Source organism: Calonectris borealis, chromosome 2 (assembly GCF_964195595.1).
Source record: "Calonectris borealis chromosome 2, bCalBor7.hap1.2, whole genome shotgun sequence".
Classification (NCBI taxonomy): Eukaryota; Metazoa; Chordata; class Aves; order Procellariiformes; family Procellariidae; genus Calonectris; species Calonectris borealis.
Window position 1 is genome coordinate 61,156,348 of NC_134313.1, and position 23,144 is coordinate 61,179,491.

A 23,144-nucleotide genomic window follows, 5' to 3' on the forward strand; every position below is an offset into this window, starting at 1 on the left:
GGGTCTGCTGGTGTCATCTGCTTTTCTCTCATCCAGCACATCTTTAAGTATGCCACAAAAGGTGGAATAATTTTTACAGGGAGAATGGGAGAGTCTCGGCCACCACAGAAAGACCAGTGCTCTGCTAGAATATGGGATATGGAGGAAAATGAATCAATTCAAGAAGACAAAGGCATTGAATCTTTGTATCCCATAATTTCAACTCTTGGGTAATGTGATGCTCAGCATTTCAGGCTGTAGGATTCTGGCTATTCTGGTAGGGGAACCCACGCAATGCCTCTGTAGCACAAGGAGACTTACTCCGAAGTAGGTCTTAGAAAAAGAAAAGAGAAAAAAAGAAAGTAAAACAAAATCAAACACAAGCCAGACAGATTCTTACTTGCACAGGCCACTGCTCCTTTGTAGAGAAGATGGGTACTTCCAGTCAGGTTGGAAGAAGCAGCAAGAGCCCCAACTGCCAGATTTGTGAGATGAAGGGAGGTATGGTTTATTGAATAAACTCCCAGCCATTAGGGTTGAGGAATATGCAGTGCTACAGAACTTGAAAGAACCTGGATGTGAGATACATTTTACCTTGATCTGCTCACAGTGTCAGCATTGACTATTCCTGAATGTGCTGAGTAGGACTTTAAAATATTCTGGGAACTTCACCAAAGAAATCTTAGGCTTGTTTAGGTATCTCAGGAGTTAGGTAGCAGCAGAATGAGGATAAGCCATATTTTGAAATAATGTAACTAATCTGATTTAGACATCCTAGTTCTGTTTTTTTTTGATGCAGTCCAAAGCTCAGACTCCATTTCTGTCTTAAAAGAGAGAGGGAGTGCACTGTAATTGCATAAGTATGAGATATCCAGACAGTGTAAGTGAAATAATGCGTAAGAAATAGGCAGCTTTTTATCCAGATGAAAAATTCAAAACTGATCACGAATACTTCCCTGCTGAAATAGGAAAAGGTTTTGCAGCTGTGCTAAGTTATGCCTGAGATAGCAATTTTCTGCATGTATTCTGGAAGTGATTACTATCTCAGCGATACTCCCAGCTGAGAGAAAAAAATGTTGGTGGAGGAAATTATGATGATGATGACAGTAGAGTTACCTCCAAACTCAACATGACATGGAGTTAGGGCAGGTACAAAGTAGATAAGAGACATAAAGAATCCGAACATCTTTAACATTGTCCTCAGCTATTTACAAGTAATAATCCAATTTTTAAGAAGTGGTCAAGTACTTTGAATTTTGCTGATGTTCTTTTCACTTGTACAGTATTAAATATATCATGTGTGTGTGTTACTTTAACGTGATATCCAGATCAATTACATTGCTGATAAAAGTTTGAAAAATATATGAGAATTATTTGATCTGTGTTCTGTAATAGGAAGGTGAGACTCAGTAGACATAAAAGAGCTACAAACCCTGTGGAATCTTGGCCTGTAACTTAAAATAGCTTGCGTGATGAGGAAGAAAGTTACTTTCTGTCTTGCAATTCTAATGGAAGATACATTTTGACCTACTGAGGTACATTTGTTCTGTGCCTGGTACAAGTAGTCCCAGGGAAACTACACCTGACTTTTGATGCGATGTAGTTCAGGTGGTGACAGGACACTTCTTGGTCTTTCTCAGACTCTGCATAACGGAAAATAAGATATGGAAGTGAAGTTACTGGCCTATCAGATAGTAGTGAGCAATCTATCAACCAATCCATTTTAATTCATTTGATACGCTTTACTGCTCTACATAGTAAAGACTGAGGAAATCAGTATGTCGCTTCCCATACATGCACAGGAGCAAACACACACTGACATTAAGTTTATAGTGATATTTGTTTGAAGTCTCACCTTTCAGTACGATAGGAAGTTGAAATCAACAATGTAGTTAAATTCAGGTAGGAATAAAGTCATGGTTATAATCATATGTGTGCACGTGTGTATGTGTGTGGCTATGTAAAACCCTGGTATGAAAAGACTGTAAGACAATATTAAATGCATTTGAAAATAAGATTGTTTGCAGGAAAGAATGAAATTACCTTGCTCAAAAGAGCAAGCTGACAGATTCTAATGGTCCCTCACATGCCGTGCACGATAAACATTCAGCTTATCTTTCCAAGAACAATAAAATTTCATGTACTACTGCTCGACATAAGAATTATTTTTACATATCTCCATGCCACTGACTCTCTTGTAAGTTAATCTCATCTCTCATCAATTTTTCACCAGCTTCACTCTGATGTTGATAAAGGAGATGGTTCCATCAAATACATCTTGTCAGGCGAAGGGGCAAGTTCCATTTTCATTATTGATGAGAACACGGGGGATATTCATGCTACAAAGAGGCTGGATCGAGAAGAGCAGGCCTACTACACGCTCCGAGCACAAGCACTAGATAGGCTGACTAATAAACCTGTGGAACCAGAATCTGAGTTCGTCATTAAGATTCAGGACATCAATGACAATGAACCAAAATTTCTGGATGGTCCTTACACTGCTGGAGTTCCTGAGATGTCTCCTGTGGGTAAGTGCAAAATACACTGTTGGTGTTGTGGGAAATTTGCTCCTATTGCCGCTTTAAAAATTTCATTATTTTTTACTGTACCACACTAAGCTACTCAATTATCTATGAGGCACCTGCAACAGTTAGATATTTCAAGACTTAACTGGAAATAACATGCTAGATTAAGTATTTACCCTTTCAAAAATGTTGTGAAACTCAAATAGCGATGTAGGGATTCAGATAAGCATTTTATGGTGTATTTCTCATTCCAGTGCCCAGAGGCTTTGTTTTATAATTCTCATTAACAATAATAAGTTTCACACCTATGCTATGGTACTCAGAGGTGATAATATATAATTTTGTTCAGATGAAGTCTGTTCTTAATAAACTCTTCAAATTCCTGCTAGCGCATAGCGCAGTTTTTTTGGTAAGTGTTGCATGTATCAGTAACAGTTTACTGTGTATCTTTTCTAATACTGAAATCCAGCTCTCTGGTAAATACATGCAAGTAGCAGGGACTAGGCTACAACTTGAGATAGTTTCAAAATTCCAGTGGAATCAGAGAATGGCTTCTATAGGCTTCAGACCCTCTGTTGGAATAAATGCTAATTTTTCCTGAGTTTGAATTAGGGAAGAATTTCAACAACAAATCCACTACCTCTTTATTTTAAAGAGACCAAATGCTCGTCTGTTGCCAGGTGCCACTGTTTCTTTGAAAGCTGACTGATTCACACCAGATAGGAGTTTGGCTCAGAGACATTTTGGTAAATTTTACTTTAACCTGAAATTATAAATGCAAGCATGAAGCTAAAAAAAGCAGAAGAACTTAATCTACTTCAGTGGAAATATGTGTATGGGAAGTCTCACTTCAGGTTAAGAGAGTTATATGGTGATTGAAATTAGGATTTTCTTTGCTTGACTAATTTTAAACCATACCAAGATTTGATACTCTTACAGTAAGACTGCCCATATAGAATTCTCTATAGTTTCCTCAACAGCATCTCCTGTGGTTTTGGACGTTAAACAATACCTCTAAATTAGAGCTAAGGAGAGAAAAAGAATCTTCCCTGCCTAAGTGCCCTGCAGCAATCATTAGTCAACATTGCTTTTATATTTGAAACTCAGCTTAGGAGCCAATAGGAGATAAGTAAAACATTGCTAATGAGTTTTCTATTTACTTATTTTACTAAGCAGTAAGTGTAGACACTATTTCTCATTTGATACTTGGCACTTGTTCATTGTCACTCGAACACTATTTGGATGGCTGAAGAGGCAATAGTAGCCTTGGAAAGAAAGATGGACACCATAGCTTTCGAGGAGTATCACAGGGAAGATGAAGTCATGATACATTGATGAGAACTTTTTACTGCTGCACTTTGGATAAAACAGAGATAATCAGATAATCTAAGACTGTAAAACCTAAATATTCAGCAATTCAAAATTATGTCCTATAAAAAATATATCTTTTTTTTTTTTAAATTGCTGTTTTATTTTAGAATTAGATTACTTAAGTGAGCTGTAACATGCAGCAATGATTAGATTTTTGCACCTTTGTCTTGTGCCCTGAAGAGGAATAGCTCCACATTTCCCTTTTGCATGAGTTACCACTGTCTTGTCCTCTACTTGCATATTGACATATGGACAACTACTACAGATATATGAGGTTTACCTACACACACAAATCCATGCCTCTACCCCTCTCCCATGCTCCATTTGTTCCAAAAATACATTGAGAATCAATCTGTGGGGAGGGCACAGTGTGCAGTAGAGAACATAAGGACTATTTTTCAAAATGAGCTACTTTTGCATATTTTGTTGAATCTGTACCACAAAAATGAGTGAAAGAAATTTTCTCCCATACGGACTGCAGCACCAAATATATATTCAGCTTGGGTGGAATATTGTGCAAAATTATTAACTGAGACTTGTGCACTCTCTGGGATTTGCGTCGACTAAGGGCAGTTTCATCTTCATGAGCTTCCTGAAACTTTAAACATCTTCATGGTTTGTATCACACAACTACTGAATACTGCATTGTTACTGAATTAAGGATTACCATGAAATGCCTGTGTGGCACTTGTCTTACATAGTCATGTCGATTCATAGCTTATTCATATAACACAATTTTTAATTAATCACCTAGAGCATTAATGAAATATTAAGGAGAAACAAAGTATCTCTCTCCTATTTTGTTTAAAATTATATCCATTACAAGGATCTTTAATTGGATATTAAACAAAATGAAAGACATCACAGGATTTTAAACACAAATTAACTATAAAGCTGGGAGAACTACAACCTTTAACCTAATCTGAAAATCATAGGTCTTTTTTTTTTTTTAAAGTATGTCTCTTAAAATATCTAGCAGTGTTATATTTCAAACAAAAAGACTGCAAATTATAGTTAAAAGAGTATTAAAAGATTGTTCCTGTGGTGTTGACCAAAAAAATAGCTGATGTGAGATACTGATTTGTTTGGCTTATAGCCAAGGGAACTGGAGTTAAAAATTCCAATACCCAAAATAGTTTTGGTTTTGTTTAATCTTCTCTACTCTCCAGTTATACCAACAGCTTTGCTTGTTACCCAGCAAAACAAATACCTTTCTTGCCACGTTTATTATTTCTGATTGAAATGGATAGAAACATTTGATTTTTATAACAAAAAAACTAACCAAACAAAAAAAGCAAACAAAAAGCTTTATGTCATGCTTAAATCTTTGGTACAAATGGGTAGTGGGTTTTGAGAGCCTGAACGAAGGGACAATGTCTCTCTCCCGTCACAAGCCCCCTTTGCTTCAATTTATTTGACCTTGCTGCTGGGCTGGGAGCAGTCTTGGGCTTTTTCCCCAAGTAAAGGCAACCTAACGAGGCTGTGGGAGGAGAAGGAGGAGATGAAGAGGGTAGAACCTGCCTCCAGGTGCTGTCTCTCCCCCTTCACACTCCTGGAGGGGAAAAGCTGTGGAGGTATTGCTGCATCAGCTCTGGGTGAGGGCCAGTGGCAGAAGCACAGAAATACCAGATGGTACGGAGCAGAACCAGGCTGGGCTGTTTCATGTAAGGATTAAGAAGGTATTATGGACAACTTGGTAGTAAAGGTGTTTAATATTTCTAGTAGCAGCTGATATCATGTAGAAATGTGATGCCATCATGGAATTGTTTTGTGTATTACGGATATTACACATCATTAATTGATATCAGTCAATTCCTTTAATAACTGACTTCCTTTAAAGGTCTATTTTTAATTTGTTAATGTGGCTACAATTCAGTTGATAAGGTTTTGTGCAGTTTCAAAAATAAGCATTTGTTAAGTTCATCCACTTTTAGAAACCAGTTTTCCCTTGAATGATTTCACCAACGTTAAAAACGGAAGTCATACAAGCATTTCTCATTCAAACTCATTTAAAAACTTTGATAAAATACCACATAAGTTATTAACAAGCTTTTTAAAAAGCTCTGTGCGGAGGTTTCTAAAACAGTAAACTCAGAGGTTTAAAAAAGATCCCTTTGAAGGATCTCCAACTCAAAATAAACTTTAGCAACCAGTTTACCTTTATATGACCCTATCACACAAAAAGACTGATCTCTGCAAAATCTTGACTTGGGTATATTAAAGTACAAATAGTGTTCTAAATTTAAGGTCCTCTCTGCAAAAACTCCTCCCTTTCTTTTGCCCTAATATCAGAATTTAAATAGGTCAAGTCCTCCGTTTACTGCGATTCTGTAATATCTACCAATATTTATTAAAGATTAGGTTAAAAATGATAGCTTAAACATTCTGGAAAAAAAACAGAAATCTGTGCCAGCCACACAAAATTCTGTCTATTATTAGCTAGTATCAATAAAGAAATATGTGGAACACCCTTTGATTGGCAGCACGGATTTTCCCTCAGTATTTGCTGTAATTGCTGAAAAAGTTTATGAAGTTGCTACATGTAGAATTCTTTTTAATGAACTGATATTCAAGCTTTGTTACAAAGACATAATCGTAGAGAAAAATAATTGTAAAGGAATCCATATGTGGGAGGGAAAGACACTTTTTCGGTAAATAGCCCCTATTTATTTTTTCAACCCATATCAGATATGCAAACTGTGAGAAATATTTAAAGTTATAGTTGTGAAGTTACAGGTTATAAAAAGTCACTAATGAAAGTCTGGGGTAGGGTTAGTGACCTGTTTACACCTGCAGTCTAGGGCTCTGAACAATGCTGCCATAAACAAGATTTACTGGGACACTCATTTTGTTGGATGGAGTGAAGGTGTGGTGCCATTTGTTGACTGTCCCATGTTAACCTGTAAGTCCTAATCTTGGACGCATGTATGACAGCTGACCGCCTGTGTTATGAGGTAGGGCAAAGTGTTCAGGAATAAAAGGAAGACTTAATTTCAGTGCAGGAACACAAACTCTCCTTTTGTGTGATGTCGTTGGAACTATGTTGCAACTACCCATTTTTCCTCAACCTATATATTTATTGACTATCCATGAATATCCATAGAACTTTACTGGTTACATTTTTTTTTAAGGAAAATAAGCGTATGAATTTGACATGAATCCATTGCAAGAAAAATCAGGATAGCTCTGTGTTGCAATCATAGTCCTCTGAAGGAACTCCTGTTCTTCAAGAGAAATCTGCTTCCTCTGGGAAAATCTCTGGAAATCTTCACATATTGATCTTTCCGTGCATTATGTTTCCTTGGAACTGATTTCCTACATGTAGGACTTTTCACATAGTTAGCATACCTTATGTTAGCTTGCATATTCTTTCTAAAAAAAATATGTTGTGCAGAAATCTCCCTCTAGGCATGGGACTTCTGGAAGCTCAAAGTTTTTGTGTGCAACTGGTAAAGAAATAATGATAATAGCAGTTGTTTTAAAAGATCTTTCCCCCATGAGGTTTGAGAGAAGTTGATTAGCACAAAGGGACTAGAAAAGTATAATTGTTTTTTTAGTTGCTGATTACACTCAAGTGGGATGAGTGCAGAAAAATTTGGTGTTAGAATTTCTACCTAAAAAAAACTTTTCTAAAGGTTCTATGTGTTTTAGGAGAGGGCTAATTAGATTCAGATATCAACTTTATTCATCTCACAGAATGTAGAGGGTTTGTTTGTTACATCAATAGATTTTTACAGCAAACAAGCACTTCTAAGCTTGCAGGATTTCCAAAATGTCTGTGTTGAGGTTGCAGAGCCTGTAATTTCTTTGATCTTGTATTGGTCTGGAGTCCTTGAAAGTGGCAAGAGCAAGGAGCAAAGACGTAACTGTGTGTAAGGTTTATAAGCACTTTTGCCAATATTTGCAGACATTGTAAGCTTCATTGGCAGGGCTTAGGGACTTTGTAAATGTAGTAAGCTGGATTTCACAAAGAACACAGGATGTCAAATAGTCATTATGCTACCCTTGTACTCAAAAGCTGGAGAGACTCTGGCAAGTTTAAAATAAGTCCCTGTATGAAATTACACTATAGAGTAATCTGTAAAATCAGTCTGACATACTGAATCAAAGCTCTTAGTTACTGGTGAACAGAAAATTGATGTATTTTAAGTCCCCTAACTGATAAATGACTTGATGGATTAACCACCAATTTTCTTTTTAAACTTTCCATCTGCTTAATAGTTGCATGTGAAATGTCAGGTTGAGAATAAGCTTTTCCCTGTCCAAAAATATTAGACAGTCCACAAGAGAGAAAAATTGCATTTAAAATAGAATTGCAATCATAATACTTTGTCACAGATACTTCAGGAAAAGAGATAGGGAATGTGGGTAAGCTAGGCCGTAACTTAAGTGAATAAAGTTATCTTATGAATGACCATTTCCGGTCAGAATTCATTCAAGCAGGTCCCATCCTTTATCATCAGTCCCATTTTATGGAGGGCTGCACTTAATCCTCTCTCTCTCCAAAACTTCAGCCTGGTCCCCGGACCCATTTATGATCCTCTACTTAACTGAGAATTGAAAAGCTGAGGAAAATGAATGGGGGATGTACTATATCAGACATGAAGAATTTCAGAACTTTTTCCCACCTATTTCCCGAAAAAATCTGAATAAAACTGACCAGAATACAACTTACGTTAAGTTCATCCAACTTGCTGTTGCAATTTGTTCTTAAAGAGTGATTTCTAGACTTGCTGCTCTCATTTTCGCATGTCAAAAATGTGTTCATTCAGAAAATGAACACTCTCTTTAACAAATGCTTTTCTCTAATCTTGTGTCTAAATCCAGTTTATGAAGGAATCTGATCCTCTGTTCAAGACCTTTACTGGGCATCTGCCAAATTGCTACAATATTAATTTGCAACCTAACCTCCAAATGGGTCCCTGTGCTGTTGAATAGAAGGTCTCAATGTTCCAGACAATCTGTCAGTGAGAAAAAATAATCCTTTCTGGCTATCAAAGGGTGGTGACCATGGCCAAGGCCCTGGTTCCCAAGTGTTTTATTCTGTTCTCAGCATACATCATGGAAGCTGTTGTACAGAACAAAACAAATGGGAGCTGATGTGGAGAACATAATGAATAGGAGCTGGACGCAGAATGAGATCCTCACAAAATATACCCTTCTTGCTAGCCAGTTGGACATTTCACTTTTTTATTCCTGTCAACATATATGTATGCAGCAGATTATTACCACAACTGTTACTAAAGCATTGCAGATTATTGAAGGAAATGAGTACTTTTTAAAGGAATTTAGAGACAGCTCTCACCAGTTTGTCTCTGAGCTGAAACAGAAATTCTTCAGCCATCTCTTTGTAAAAGGGTAAATAATTTTATAGGCTAAAATTAATTTTATATATATATATATGTGCACAATTATCAAAATATATAATACTTATATATGTATGTATATTTGAATCTCTAACTACTCATTACAATTTTAGCATGCAGACTTCTCTTCAAAGGGAAACTATTACTATATTTCATACTTAAGCACACTTCAGGCATCACTATCATTTAAGAAATATTGTTCACATACCCCCACCAACCAAAGGCAGAGATAGAGGGAGGGAGCTACTGAATGAGATGGTTTTTATTGCTGTGAGTCAAAGGTTGAGACTATTTGGGAAGACAGAAGTCTGTAATAGCTGATACTACTGGTTTACAATGAGGACCTTATACTCTAAGCTGAATCAGCATGGAAACAGTTGTGAAAAAGCCACCTTACACTGTTCCAGATATATACTGGCACAGCATGTTGAATAAGTGTAGTTCAGATTTTTGGATCTTTTATGTACAATAGTCCCTTAAACATTTTGCAGGTACCTCTGTGGTTCAAGTAACAGCCACTGATGCAGATGATCCTACTTACGGCAACAGTGCTCGAGTGGTTTACAGCATATTGCAAGGACAACCTTACTTTTCTGTGGAGCCCAAAACAGGTAACTTTCTATAAACTCTCTGCAGTAATGCTGACAAAAAAGAAAACGTGCATTAAACTTGCTAGGAACTTATTAATGTGGTCTTTTGGTTAATTGAATACATTTGGATTTTGTTGATCTTTTAATCTCTTATTCTTCAGAATAGATTATGAAAACCAGACATCTGAGCTATGTGATAAGCAGACATTGCTGGAATGGGAATTTTTATCTTCTTGTCAATCTACCAGCTCCCTGGTCTGCTGCCTGTTGCCATCTTTCTGATCAATGAAAATTTCAAGATGCTGTGATCAAGTTTTTTTGCAGATGTTTGTTTTAGAAATACTTGAATGTCACATAGCCAGATTTCCTTAAGTATAGATTTATGGCATGATCACCTCTCCATTCTACTTTTTAAACTGAAGTTTTGTTGTGGGAAATGTATCTTTTCTTTATTAGTTTGAAGAAGAAAGCACTGTGCTTCCCACCCTTATCTGATATAACATTTTGCTGCCACTTTCAAAACAAATTACTGGTGGAACTTTTTTTTACTATCTTCATGAAATTTTAGGAATATTTTAAGCCACAAAAAGATGCAACCTTTAATCCTCTGTCAGTTTAATAAACATTACCCATTCTAGTGTATCATTTCATAGAGTAGAAAAATAAGTTCTTGCTCTGCTCAGCTCAGGTTGGTGCCTGAGCTTTCACTTGCACCAATATGGAGAAAAGTTATAATCTTCATTGCAGAGATGGACAAGCTGAGACAAAAGAGAAACAGACTATTTACCCTACTTATCATAAACAATCTGTGATGTGAACCAGACCTGAATCCCAATGTTATGACCAAAAGGTCACACTCTATTTAACAACATCTAAATTTGCAGAAATAAGTACTATAATTATCTTCATATTGCAACAGATCCATCCTCAGCAGGGATATATAGAACGTTCTTTTTCCCCCCAATGAGTATGATTTATAGTGCTTTTCCCTCTGTCTCTCTCGCTCCATGTGTATGTATGTACAATGTATATTGTCATAATGACTGCAGACAGCCCTTGAACGATAATATCGTCGTTTCTGCTAAATCAAAATCTTTAAGGATTCAGATTGAAATGTTTGCATACATTTTCACTTTTCTGTGATACTCAAATTTCCTGTGTGCATGATAATTAGCTTCCAAATGATTGGTTAACATTGCCTGGCAATTTAACTATGATAGAAAAACAAGCAGGCCAGAAAAAGCAATGTAGAAACAATAATATTATGAAATGGTATATTAATTGTATTTTAACATGTCTTGTAAAATGGGTGAAATAGTGCCAGACAGTCTGTTTGTGAAATAAATGTTTCAACCCAGAGATGATTAATGGCAAGTCCTGCATTCATAAGGGAAGAAAGAAATAAAACTCTAACTAAACATTCAACAAATATCAGATGAAGAGATATGTGTCCCAGTGTGCCTCTCCTTTATTTAGTTTGTTTATGTTTCCTTTGCTGCTGACACTAAGTGCTGATGGAGTAAACGGCTGCCTCTCTGGAAATCAGAGTTAGCGGCTGTACTATGTACTAAGCATGAAATATTCATAAAGTCATCATGTTTTGAGAAGGCACATTTATTTTCTGATCTATATCAACAGAACTGAAAGGATGAAACATGGGGCTTTCTTCTGGTTTTCGTTTCAAATCAATTAATTACAAATTGTATGCAGATCATCAAATGGATAGAACAAAAACTGCTTCAGATATTACAGTATTTCCATTAATAAATCAAAAATCTCTTAATTACACTAATGCTTTAGAAGTGGGTATTGTTAAAGCAAATATATGGTAAAATAAGATAATTTCTTATATATGCAGAGTGTGACATGATATCAATATTAGTAAGAGTTAATGTGGTGAATGACTATTCAAGACATTGTGAAATGAATCTTAACCTTGGAATCTTAAAAATGAATGCAGAATATTCTGTTCTTCCTAGCTCTAAAAGAGTGGGAAATCAAACACAGAAGATGATATCTTCCAGGGAAGGGAGTGTTATCCAAGACGTTATGAAGTCTATAGTTCAGGGAGAAGATATTCAGAAAAAACAATCATGGATGGCATTACCCAAAGAATCTACTACTAAATAAAAATTGGTGGGTTTTGGTGACTACTTAAAATAAGCTCGTAGTATGTCAGTTCAGCTGCTAGTCAAAAAGTGTGATATTAGCGTTGAAATTAATTATTTCCTCTCTTGTTGCAATCATTGATCTGCTGCTACCTTTTAAAGGCAAACTCGGTTTTCACAGTAATGTATTTGCTTGTGCAACCATTGACATATCTTGTCTTACTGCAGGTGTTATCAAGACTGCCCTTCCAAATATGGATAGAGAAGCCAAGGACCAATACCTACTAGTTATTCAAGCAAAGGACATGGTTGGGCAGAATGGTGGATTATCAGGGACTACATCTGTAACTGTCACCCTGACTGATGTTAATGACAACCCACCCCGCTTTCCACGACGTAAGTTACTTTTTGTAAAAATATGACTTGTAATATTATTTCTAAACATTGTTATTTTCTTTATGCATCATGCTATTTCTAAACAAAGAGTGGAAGTGCTCAGCTTCCATGTTAAGTACTTTGAGAATCACTGACAGCAAGGTTTATTATTATTGTTACTACTGCTACATTGGAAGAATCTTTTTTCTTTACCTAATATATTTCAGATCAGTTGAAATGATGTACAGCAGGTACATTTATGTATTTTACTTCCTCTGTATGAAGAAAAGGACAAAAATTATACACCTTAATAGATATTTAGCTCTTGCCAGTTGGACTTCAGGATGCATAGTTCTTTAACTTGACTCTTAATCCTTCATATTCCTTTGGCATTTTAGCAGGATTTCTCTTGTGAATACAGTGTTTCCTAAGGAGTTAATCACAGAAGAACTGGAAAGTCATCTTCCCTCCATTTACTTTCTTTGACCAAGGTGGCTTTCATCCTAACCAAAGAAAGGAGTACATAGTTGTATACTCAAATCTGAAAAGCTCAGTTTATTAATAGCATTCTGACTGGGGTGCTTTTTTCTTAAAAAAAAAAAAAAAAAAAAAGTCGTTGCTAAATAGAATTCAAATAATGGGAAGAATATATTCACGTCCACTCCAGCCTCACCTCCAATGATATAAAAAATAGAGCCATACATAATAAATTTCCTGTTATTTCAAGACACCAACTGGTTGAAATGATAATAGAATAACTGAAGTTATTTTTGAAGGTTACATATTTTAAGTGTGCTGTTGGCTACAGACTGCACTCAGATACCCTTTTGAAAGCATATATATAATTTTCTACTTGAATGAAAAAGCTGGAATTTTCTAGAATGCAGATGGTGCACTTACTGTTAAAGAGATAAATATATATCAGCTTCTAGTCATATTCAGATTGCAAACTGCCTAATCAAGGTACACAGCTATAAAAGAATAAGAGTTTATATAGATATTATTTGACTGACTTGCTGTTTTTCCTCTTTTGTGGAAAACAAAGTAAAATATTTGAACTCTGGAATTCTGCATTGGAACTCTATAGCAGGCATTCACCTTATGATTTGCATTTAAGTTTTGAATTATGTTTTTGCATCTTTGCCTTGTACTTCTTTTGTCATAGGAAGAAATTATGCCCATAGTACTTAAAGGAGAGTCCATCACAAGGAAAACCTAGCAAAAAAGGGTGATTCTATTTTAAATTGAATATATTCTGGTAGCCTGAGTAAATATTCAAATGCATGATTTAAAGGAAGGTAGATTTTAAGAAGGCTAGTTTTTTTTTAGCCTACAGTCCCAGAAGACTCTGAATTCATTAATTTTTTAAATTTCACAGGATCATATCAGTATAATGTCCCAGAGTCTTTACCAGTGGCTTCTGTGGTGGCCAGAATAAAAGCTGCAGATGCAGATGTGGGACCTAATGCTGAAATGGAGTACAAGATTGTGGATGGTGATGGTTTGGGAGTATTCAAAATTTCTGTTGACAAAGACACCCAGGAGGGAATCATAACAATTCAGAAGGTAAGTCTGATTTTTCTCACTGATTCTGTTTGGATCTGTGGAAGATGAGGGCAGGTAATGAGAGTATGAGTTTTTGTTTCTAAGAGCCTTATCTGCTGTAAAATTTCCATTGGCATATTTAATCTTCATTGTGCGTGTGTGTGATTTTGAGCTTTTTAATGGCTTACACTGAAAATTCTTGTGGGTTTTTTTTGGCAATAGCTGTATTGTTCTGATGAGTGTTAGTTTTTTTTTTTTTTTTTAAGGCTCCTGCACATACAAGTTTAGATGGGAATCTCAACTTTAGTCTCATTTGTCCTTGTATTAAAAAGAAAATATGAAAATATATCTTACAGTAAAAATGCAAGCTCCAAATGCAAAATGGATCCCAAACCTAATTTTAAAAAAAAAAAATCTAATTGTCTTTGGCTGATGTTCTATTCATGAGGCACACATTACTAACGTTAAAACTATGTATCAGTAAGAATTACAAGATAATATATTATAAAAAATATTATTTTTTAAAAATGCAGATATTTAAAGAAATATTTTTTTCTTCTTGGCTTTCTATATGTACAGTTAGAAAACTAACATTTTAAAACTGAAAAAATCATGTTTATATAAAAACGTTAAAACTCAGCATTCTTACCTTGCTGCAACATGTTTTAAAGAGTATCCTTTTACAAAATAAAAGTGTGCTGAAATATTTTACAAGAAAATTTAAGTTTTGAGGAGAACAGGAAAAAAACCCACCCAACACCTTAGACAGAAGAATCTCTTCTCATATAATTTCATACTCTTAATGTGTGAATGCTTGGCAATGACAATACTGAATTTATGGCCCTAACTCCGCTAAGCAATTTGATACCCCCTAAAATGTGGGACTGACTTGGCATTTTAGAGTATGTGTATGTATGTTGCTGAACAAGGACCTATGGTTGTGGTTAATATGATTCCATAGCAGATTTTTCTTCCCTAAATACTCTTTAATCTCTGTAAACTTCACCTACCAGTTGTGGGGTTTTTGTGTTGTTGCCCCCCCCCCGGTGCATCAATTCCCTTCTTAAGCAACATAAAACTTCAGTAACATTTCTGCTTTGAAATAAGTTAATACTGCATGATGTTGCAAAACAATGGGCTAATTCTCTGATGCCCTGAACACGTGCTGAGACTGGTATGCATCCATAGATGGATTTGCACAGCAAATGGAGGATGTTCAGCACCCTTGAAAGATCAGGCTCTAATATGTGTAATGTGAGTCATCTTTTTTCAAGGCAAAACCATCCATCTTAGGCTTCTTGCAAACTGTGCAAATTTCTGCTTAACACTTTTGAAATACAAGTGATGAAAAGTTAGTCATCTCTTTGTTCAACAGCCAAACTCAATGTGGCTCCTTCAGGTTGCTTGTTTAAGGTTTTTGAGCAAAGATCTGGAAGAAATATGCCTATCCTAAAGGGAGAGCATTTATCAGTGCCACAGTGAGCAACACTGAATCAGTCAGGGGCTTCAGCAATCTAATTTGAGAACTGATGAGTTCATTTTAATTTTTATTATGGTCTTGTAGTCATGCTGTTCCTGGAATCTCCTGATTCCAGTGTTGTACAGTGGGCAAAAGAATTGTCATTTGTTATTTCTATAACCACTTTAGCCAGGGAGCTGAATTGGACTTTTCAGTACTGAACATTTACCCTGAGAAGTGCTCTATGAAATGGCTATTGGACTACATTAAAGAGGTTGCAAAATTTTGACCTGACAAAATGATCCAATTTGCTAATAATTTTTAAACCTAGATGCTGCTATATTTTGACACAAGAATTCAGACTTTTTTCTCTGCAGCGTTAGAACATTTCTCTCATTTACCTACTATTATCAACTTTCTTTCCCCTGCCATACCCAAAGGGGAGTCCCCATGCTGAGAGGCACCTCCCAAACCTCTGGATGCCCTTAACTCTTCATTTGGAGTCCAGGGAACTTGGTGCCTTGCCCCAGGCTGAAAGATCCTCCCTGCCAACCCTGCAGATAAAATGGCAGAGCACATTGGCTAGGAGGGAAGAAAGAAAGTGAAGAGCTCAAACACAGTGGCTAACAGGCAACTGCACCTTGTTTTTCTCTGAAGGACATAGAAGACCATTAACGACAGTGTATGCAGGTTAAATGGTCTTCAACCACCAAGCCTAACATGCCAGATCACTATGGAGTCAGGCAGAGGTTATCCCTGCATGGTAATGTGTACTTGTTAGTAAGGAATCAGGGAAGAAATTAAGTCTGTAACCTGGAATCTGCCTAGCCATTTTACTGTCCGGCTCTGTACACCTCTGAGTGCAATTAGCTGTCTCCTTTTTATGTTCCTGAAATCAGCTGAGGCATTGAGAAACAGCTCAGCCTCCAAACGCATGCCCATCATTTTAAACTCTTCTGCATTTATACGCTCAGATGACATGTCTGTGTACACATCAAGCAGTAAAATGCCAAGGCAAAGACTTCTGAAAAGGCACGCTTTGGTTCTAAATGCAAATGCATGTCTTAGCTTTGCATACTTTTGCTGCAATCATACATACAAATCAGCAGGGTGTGGTGGAGAAAGTTTGGCACCTGGTTATCGGAGTTCCACGCACAGAGGATTTTACATTCTGCTTTTAGAAGGATAACTGTTTTGAGATAATTTGAAAAATTGACTTCCTCACTAAAAAATAAGACTTTTTTTTTAACACATAAGGAGCATAATAAAAAAAAAAAACAACACACTTCATTAAAAAAAATTTGAGAGAAGTAAGATTTAAGAATTCATTGAGCAAAGCAGGATTTTTGTATGCTCCAAGTGACCGGTATGTGAAAGAAAATGCCCAGGGATCAGCAAAAATTGCAAATAAATTATTTATATATATAAATTCAGGAAAATGAACTTTTTTGAAAAAGAGAGATACCAAGAATCGTGATATTAGAAAAAGAAAAATGTTACGTGGTTAGGTATTTCCCAAGATTACTTGTGTATAATGGACTTGACTAACACATATATTGACTTGAAAGGTGGCAAAATTGGTGAATAAGATTTGAGGGTTTGGTTTGGTTTGGTTTGTTTTTTTCCCATGCACATTTGAACACATTTCTTCTCTGCACCCTACGACAAAGAGACTTCAAAAGATCAAAAGTCAGCAGAAAAAAAAAATCATGGTTTTACTTTAACAGTGATATTCATCGAAATATGGAATGTATTCTTCCCTCATTTATATCTCTTCTGCATTGCTAAATCCAGACATCTCTTGTCTTGCATGGTTTATTCAGGATGGATTTTTCTCTAAACAGTTTGAGAACAGTGCTATTTTTCAAATAGTAGTAGTTCTGCTGATAGTTTTTATAGCCATGGCAGGACTGGGGATTACATGTTGCTGAACATGCTAGTATTGTTGCTGCTTAGTGCCTAATGTCAGTATATACTAGCTATTAGACTAAACCTCAGTTCAAGATAACATTTTGACAATAGACTGGTACTCTTATAATAACTCCCTTGACCATACGGAATCAGACAAGGGAGGAATCCTTTCTCTGTGTTTTCATCCACTCGGTCTTTATCCTTCCAAAGAGTAAAGAGTAGGATTGTACTACCTTAAGCAGCACAACTAAGGAGCATGCATGCTGTACCACTGTACCATATTTGCTGCTATATGGCTTTTCACATACTTGTGACACCTTATTTTTTTTATCCTGGTTAGGATGTTTGAATCAGAATTAAATGAATGAGATGTGAAGTTCATATATTCCAGCAAGTTGCTTAAGTTCATTCCAGACAAGAAAAACCCAAAAACTTTTTCAAAATATTCTTTGGGACAAGGACTAACTTTTGTTCATTAATTTATAGCTTAAATAATAACAAGAGGTTAAGTCTGGGTAGAATTGATTTTTTTTTTGTGAAACCAGTGAAGCTAGAAATTCATCTTATGACAGAAGCTAGTAAAAACAGTATTGAACCATTTACTTGGTTATTGGCACTAAAAAAACAATCCTACCTTCTGCAATACATTAACTGAATTCATCTACTGAATTCATATGGGAAAATTTATCCAGCATGTATCTAGGACAGTATATAAAAGTGCATAAGTTATTTTTAGGATGCCATGGTCTCTTTCCAACCTGCAATAGGATATGAAAAATGCTAGAAGACAAACTTTATTTTCCAGAAGCTGGCATAAACAAGAAGTGAATGGAACCCATAAGCACAGTTCAGAGTGGTATTCTCAGCTTACAGGAAGGGTGGGAATGTGGTGGGAAAACTAGTGGGGGTCTTTTCCTGTAACCTGTAACGTTCATACAATTTGTTGCCTAGTAGTTTCAAGTCACTGTGGAAACCTTCCCATTTTTTTTCTGTTCCCACTTTCTCTTTTATTAAATAATAATAAAAAATAAATGAAAAGTTCTCACTTGTCCAATGAAACAGAAGAAAGCTCTTCCTTTATTTTTGTCCTATACAGAGCAGTCTAAATATATCACCTACTCAAACTTTGTGGTAGAGTTCTAATTTTGCAAGTAATGGGAGAGTTTGGCTATTCTCCACCCCACAGGCATACTCTCTGTAATGAATTCCTAAGTAAAGCTAAATTAGATGTGTATGTTACTTTTACACAGATTTAGGAAAATATCCATCTTAGGTGATCCTTTCAGAAAAAAAATTGTCTTGTACAGTTTTTGAAAAGGAATTGGGCTTTTATATTTCTTAGAAGTATTTGAAAATTTTATTGTGGTTCATACTGTGACTCAGCTCTCCATCTGTAGAGTAGGAACAATTCCTTCCTGTGGTTTCATTTGTAATTTACATTCTGCTATCAATGCTCTGTTAGTAAGGACTCAGATAATTTGCATAGCTACATTTCACAGTGGTGAGGGTGTTTGGAAGAAAAGTGTAGTTTTTCTGAATATATTGGAGTTTTAAAAAATGTGTTGGATTTGTCTCTGCAGTAGCAACCTTAGAATTGAAGAAAATTTTATGGAAGTGAATGATGATTCGGTCATTTAATACAACAAATTCTGAAGTGTCCATGCAAACCCATGTGTGTACAATTTCAAAGTGAATTTATGTTGACTGTTCACAAGATTCTGACTGTAATACACATGAATGGAATCTTGGCTTCATTTTCTAAGCAAAATGCATACACAAGACGGTATTGTTTATATTTTCCAAAGCACTATTCCTAAAAATAGTGCACTGAAAAAGGCATTGTATAAGTACAGATCTCACTTTATTCACAAAGTTGCAGGCTATAGTTAGACTTCAGTAATAATAATAATAGCTTAGTAGCAAAACATCTTAAGATAAAAACCTGATAGATGATCTGTATCCACCTACGCCTTTATCAAATACTCGGTGCTTAAAGTAGTAAAGGTAATTTAATAATAAAAAAGGCTATTTAATAATAAAAAAGGCTGCAAGGTATATTTTTATTATATGTATCATATGTGACTTTTTGGAAGGTTATAAAACCTGATTCCAGCCATTTTGAAGTCTATGGACAGATTTTAGTGGACTTAAGTGCAAAAAAAAAAAAGGCCTGAAGACTATAGAGAGAAGGTTGTCATGTCTTACTGTAGCAAGTGACAAGCATTAAGAAGATTTCCCATGCTACAGTTCTTGCTCACTTTACCTTCGTTTCTCCCCCCAATACACAGCCCTATCACCAATATCACAAACCAATTTGAATGTTAAAGAGAAAAGTGTGAAAATAGTGTTGCAAAGTACTTTCTCATAGAAATTGACTGCTAAGAGATTATTCTAAAATCTGAGTTCGTTCTAAGAGTAGTACTGGCAATTATAAAAAGGGGGGGTTTATGCGTAAGCTTTTGAGTGACTACTAACATTTCACTCTTTTTTGCAGCTAGAAAATTTTCTTTCAATTCTATATCAGACTTTAGAATGTAAGAATTTGAAGCTTCCACGGTTCCTTTGAGAGATAATGTGCATTTGTTTGATGTACTGCAGTTTTCAATATAAAACCTCAACTGGCTTAAAAATGGGATTTTCACCTCTGAAAAGTACATTATTACGAAGTTGCCATACAATAAAAAATGAACATTACAAAAATGGTCTTCCTGTGAGTGATAACTTCATATCCAGCCTCTGTAATACAGATGACTTTTGTAATTTCCTTCAGACAGGATAAAATTCTTACCCCTTAAAAGAAAAAGAAAAAAAAAAAAAAGAAAAAGAAAGAAAGACCCTACAAACCCCCACATGAGAGAAAGATGAATGGATCCTGCACAGGATCTAATCAGATAACATTAATACACAGATATTAACGAAGCTGTCAAGCTTTATTCACTGTACTGAAGGACTGAGGTATACATTGTCCATTTAACCTTCAACACTGATGTAGTGATTTGTAGTCTGTTGATTTGGTATTCCATTATTGGAATCTTGTGCTTTTGTTATAGCAGGAAATAATGAAGGCATGATCCAAAGGCCAGTTAAATAATGCTCTCAGTGTAGCAGACATCAGTGATAATTAGATAAGAAGAAAGAAAAAAAAAGAAATCTTTTCAGTTCACTTTTTCAGTCTTTCATTAGTGTCTGTAGTATGTAATGACTTCATTATATTATCTACGAATTGTTGAAACATTTCCACCAGGTCAAGAACCCTTGCATACTGATCATATCTTAGAGGTTTTGTTTATTTTCCCAGATTATATTCTGCCTCAAAACTTGGTACTTGTGTATTCACCATAAGATCTGAGGATGTGTATATTATAGGAACAGACTGAGGATGATAGCTTTTGTAGACATTGTCACACCCCACAGGAGACAGACTCTGCTACAAAGAACTAAAATAAAACAATATTACTGCCCTGTATAACACAACACCATTTGATGTCGTAAAACCCCTTTGCCAATCCATAGTTCCTTTTTCTAAACACCAACTGTTCCTGACTGTATATGTACATACATTAGATTTTTTTATTTATTTCTTTTTCATTAGCAAGGACCCTTATAACTTTTGGAAACTATGAGCAGCATTGGGTACCAGAAGATATCTGAGGGAATCCTAGGGCAGGACTCATGTTGCTGGAAGCAGATGTTTACTTCTTCCAGTTATTGAGACTCCTTTGCTAGTGACTGGTGAAAAACAGGCATTCATAAGCAGACCAGCTGATTTCTTCCCTAGAAGAATTTTGCTACACTCACAGTAAGCACCATATGGTGATTTTCTCAGATGTACATGGCTAAGTTAGAGAACGTGAAACTTCCTCTTAGCAAGCAAGCCTGTGTAGAATTTGCATCTACACCATCATTAGTTTTGCATCTTTTTCTATGAGGAAATACCTTTTTAATGAAAGTGGGTTTTGTGTATTCCCTACTAGTCTAACACTCCTGTAATCCAGTCAAATAAAGAATGATCTCTTTCTACATTACAAGAATGAAATGTGATGATTTAAAAGTGCGTGTCAGTGCGTGTGATAAATATTCACATGGAAAACACATGTTTTTATGATTTCAATTATTAAAGTTCGAATTTAGTCTTCTTTAATCAATATAGAAACTTGGGAAAGTCTTAAAAATTAATTTAAATAATATTTCTTCATTATTGCGCTTAGTCTATTCAGATTAAAATTTATATAACTTGTCCAATTACAAGTATTGTGCTCTATGCACTTTCTCTATTAAATCAGAATATTTATAATCTTTTTTTCTCAGGTTGACTATGGTGTTGACATTAGTATATCATAAGAAGCTATCTTGTCTGCAGTCTCATGACATATTTCCATGTGTTTGATTACAGTGATACTTAATCTCAATCATCCAATTTCAACAGATATCACTGATTAATGAGAATGAACTAGCCTTCCCTTCTCCTTTACATATTTTTGTACATTCTCACTGAAAATATACGGTTTGCTAAAGGCTTGCTTTTTTTTTCCTTAGTTCAACAAATCTCAGCCTTTTGTCTTTGACATTCTTTAGGTTATCATATCTTCAGTTAATATGATGCCTTTACTGGCAAATGAGAAGTCTTAAGATATTTGTGTGCTTGGTTGTCTTATCCTTAACCTTGCCACTCATCTGGTCATATCAGTTATTTAGATGTTATCACCACAAAATATAGAGACATTTTTCATCATCCTAACACCACATTACATTTGCATTATGGCTGTGAGGTTTCTTTCATAGCACACATATTATACTTTAAATATAAAACCAAAATTGAAATTAAAAACAATTAAACATACTTTAGTAATTAAAAATGACCAGTTGTATCCAGTATAGTGACCAGTAACCAGACAATCTTTCCTTTATCACATATTTGTGTTTGGAGAGCTACAGATACCGCAGCTCTGATTCAGTGCAAGAAGTAAGCGCTTGCATAACATGAGTGTATTCAGTTCGTGTGGCAAGGTTTTGGTAGCAGGGGGGCTACAGCGGTGGCTTCTGTGAGAAGTTGCTAGAAGCTTCCCCTGTGTCTGATAGAGCCAATGCCAGCCGGCTCCAAGATGGACCCGCCGCTAGACAAGGCTGAGTCCATCAGCAATGGTGGTAGCACCTCTGTGATAACATATTTAAAAAGGGAGAAAAAAATGTGTGCAACTGCAGCCGGAGAAGAGAGGAGTGAGAATATGTGAGAGAAACAGCCCTGCAGACACCAAGGTCAGTGAAGAAGGAGGGGGAGGAGCTGCTCCAGGCACCGGAGCAGAGATTCCCCTGCAGCCCCTGGTGAAGACCATGGTGAAACAAGCTGTCCCCCTGCAGTCTATGGAGGTCAACGGTGGAGCAGATATCCACCTGCAGTCCGTGGAGGACCCCACGCCGGAGCAGGTGGATGAGCCTGAGGGGAGGCTGTAACCCTGTGGGAAGCCCGCATTGGAGCAGGCTCCTGGCAGGACCTGTGGACCCGTGGAGAAAGGAGCCCACACTGGAGCAGGTTTGCTGGTAAGACTTGTGACCCTGTGGGGGACCCACGCTGGAGCAGTCTGTCCCTGAAGGACTGCACCCCGTGGAAGGGACCCACGCTGGAACAGTTCATGAAGAACTGTAGCCTGTGGGAAGGACCCATGTTGGAGAAGTTCGTGGAGGACTGTCTCCCATGGGAGGGACTCCACGCTGGAGCAAAGGAAGAGTGTGAGGAGTCCTCCCCCTGAGGAGGAAGGAGCGGCAGAGACAACGTGTGATGAACTGACCGCAACACCCATTCTCCATCCCCCTGCGCCACTGGAGGGGGAGGAGGTAGAGAAATCAGGAGTGAAGTTGAGCCCGGGAAGAAGGGAGGGGCGGGGGGAAGGTGTTTTTAAGATTTGGTTTTATTTCTC

General features: G+C 36.4%; 1 protein-coding gene across 2 annotated transcripts in view; it reads left to right on the forward strand.

Moving 5' to 3' along the window:
* Window positions 1–23,144, forward strand: part of CDH7 (cadherin 7) — a 71,022-nt gene that overhangs the window by 27,803 nt on the left and 20,075 nt on the right. For both annotated transcript variants that reach the window (XM_075142158.1, XM_075142159.1), the window contains exons 2-5: window positions 2,213–2,507; window positions 9,733–9,852; window positions 12,168–12,335; window positions 13,693–13,880. In XM_075142158.1, coding sequence (XP_074998259.1) covers window positions 2,213–2,507; window positions 9,733–9,852; window positions 12,168–12,335; window positions 13,693–13,880 — 771 coding nt within the window. The remainder of the gene's footprint in view (window positions 1–2,212; window positions 2,508–9,732; window positions 9,853–12,167; window positions 12,336–13,692; window positions 13,881–23,144) is intronic.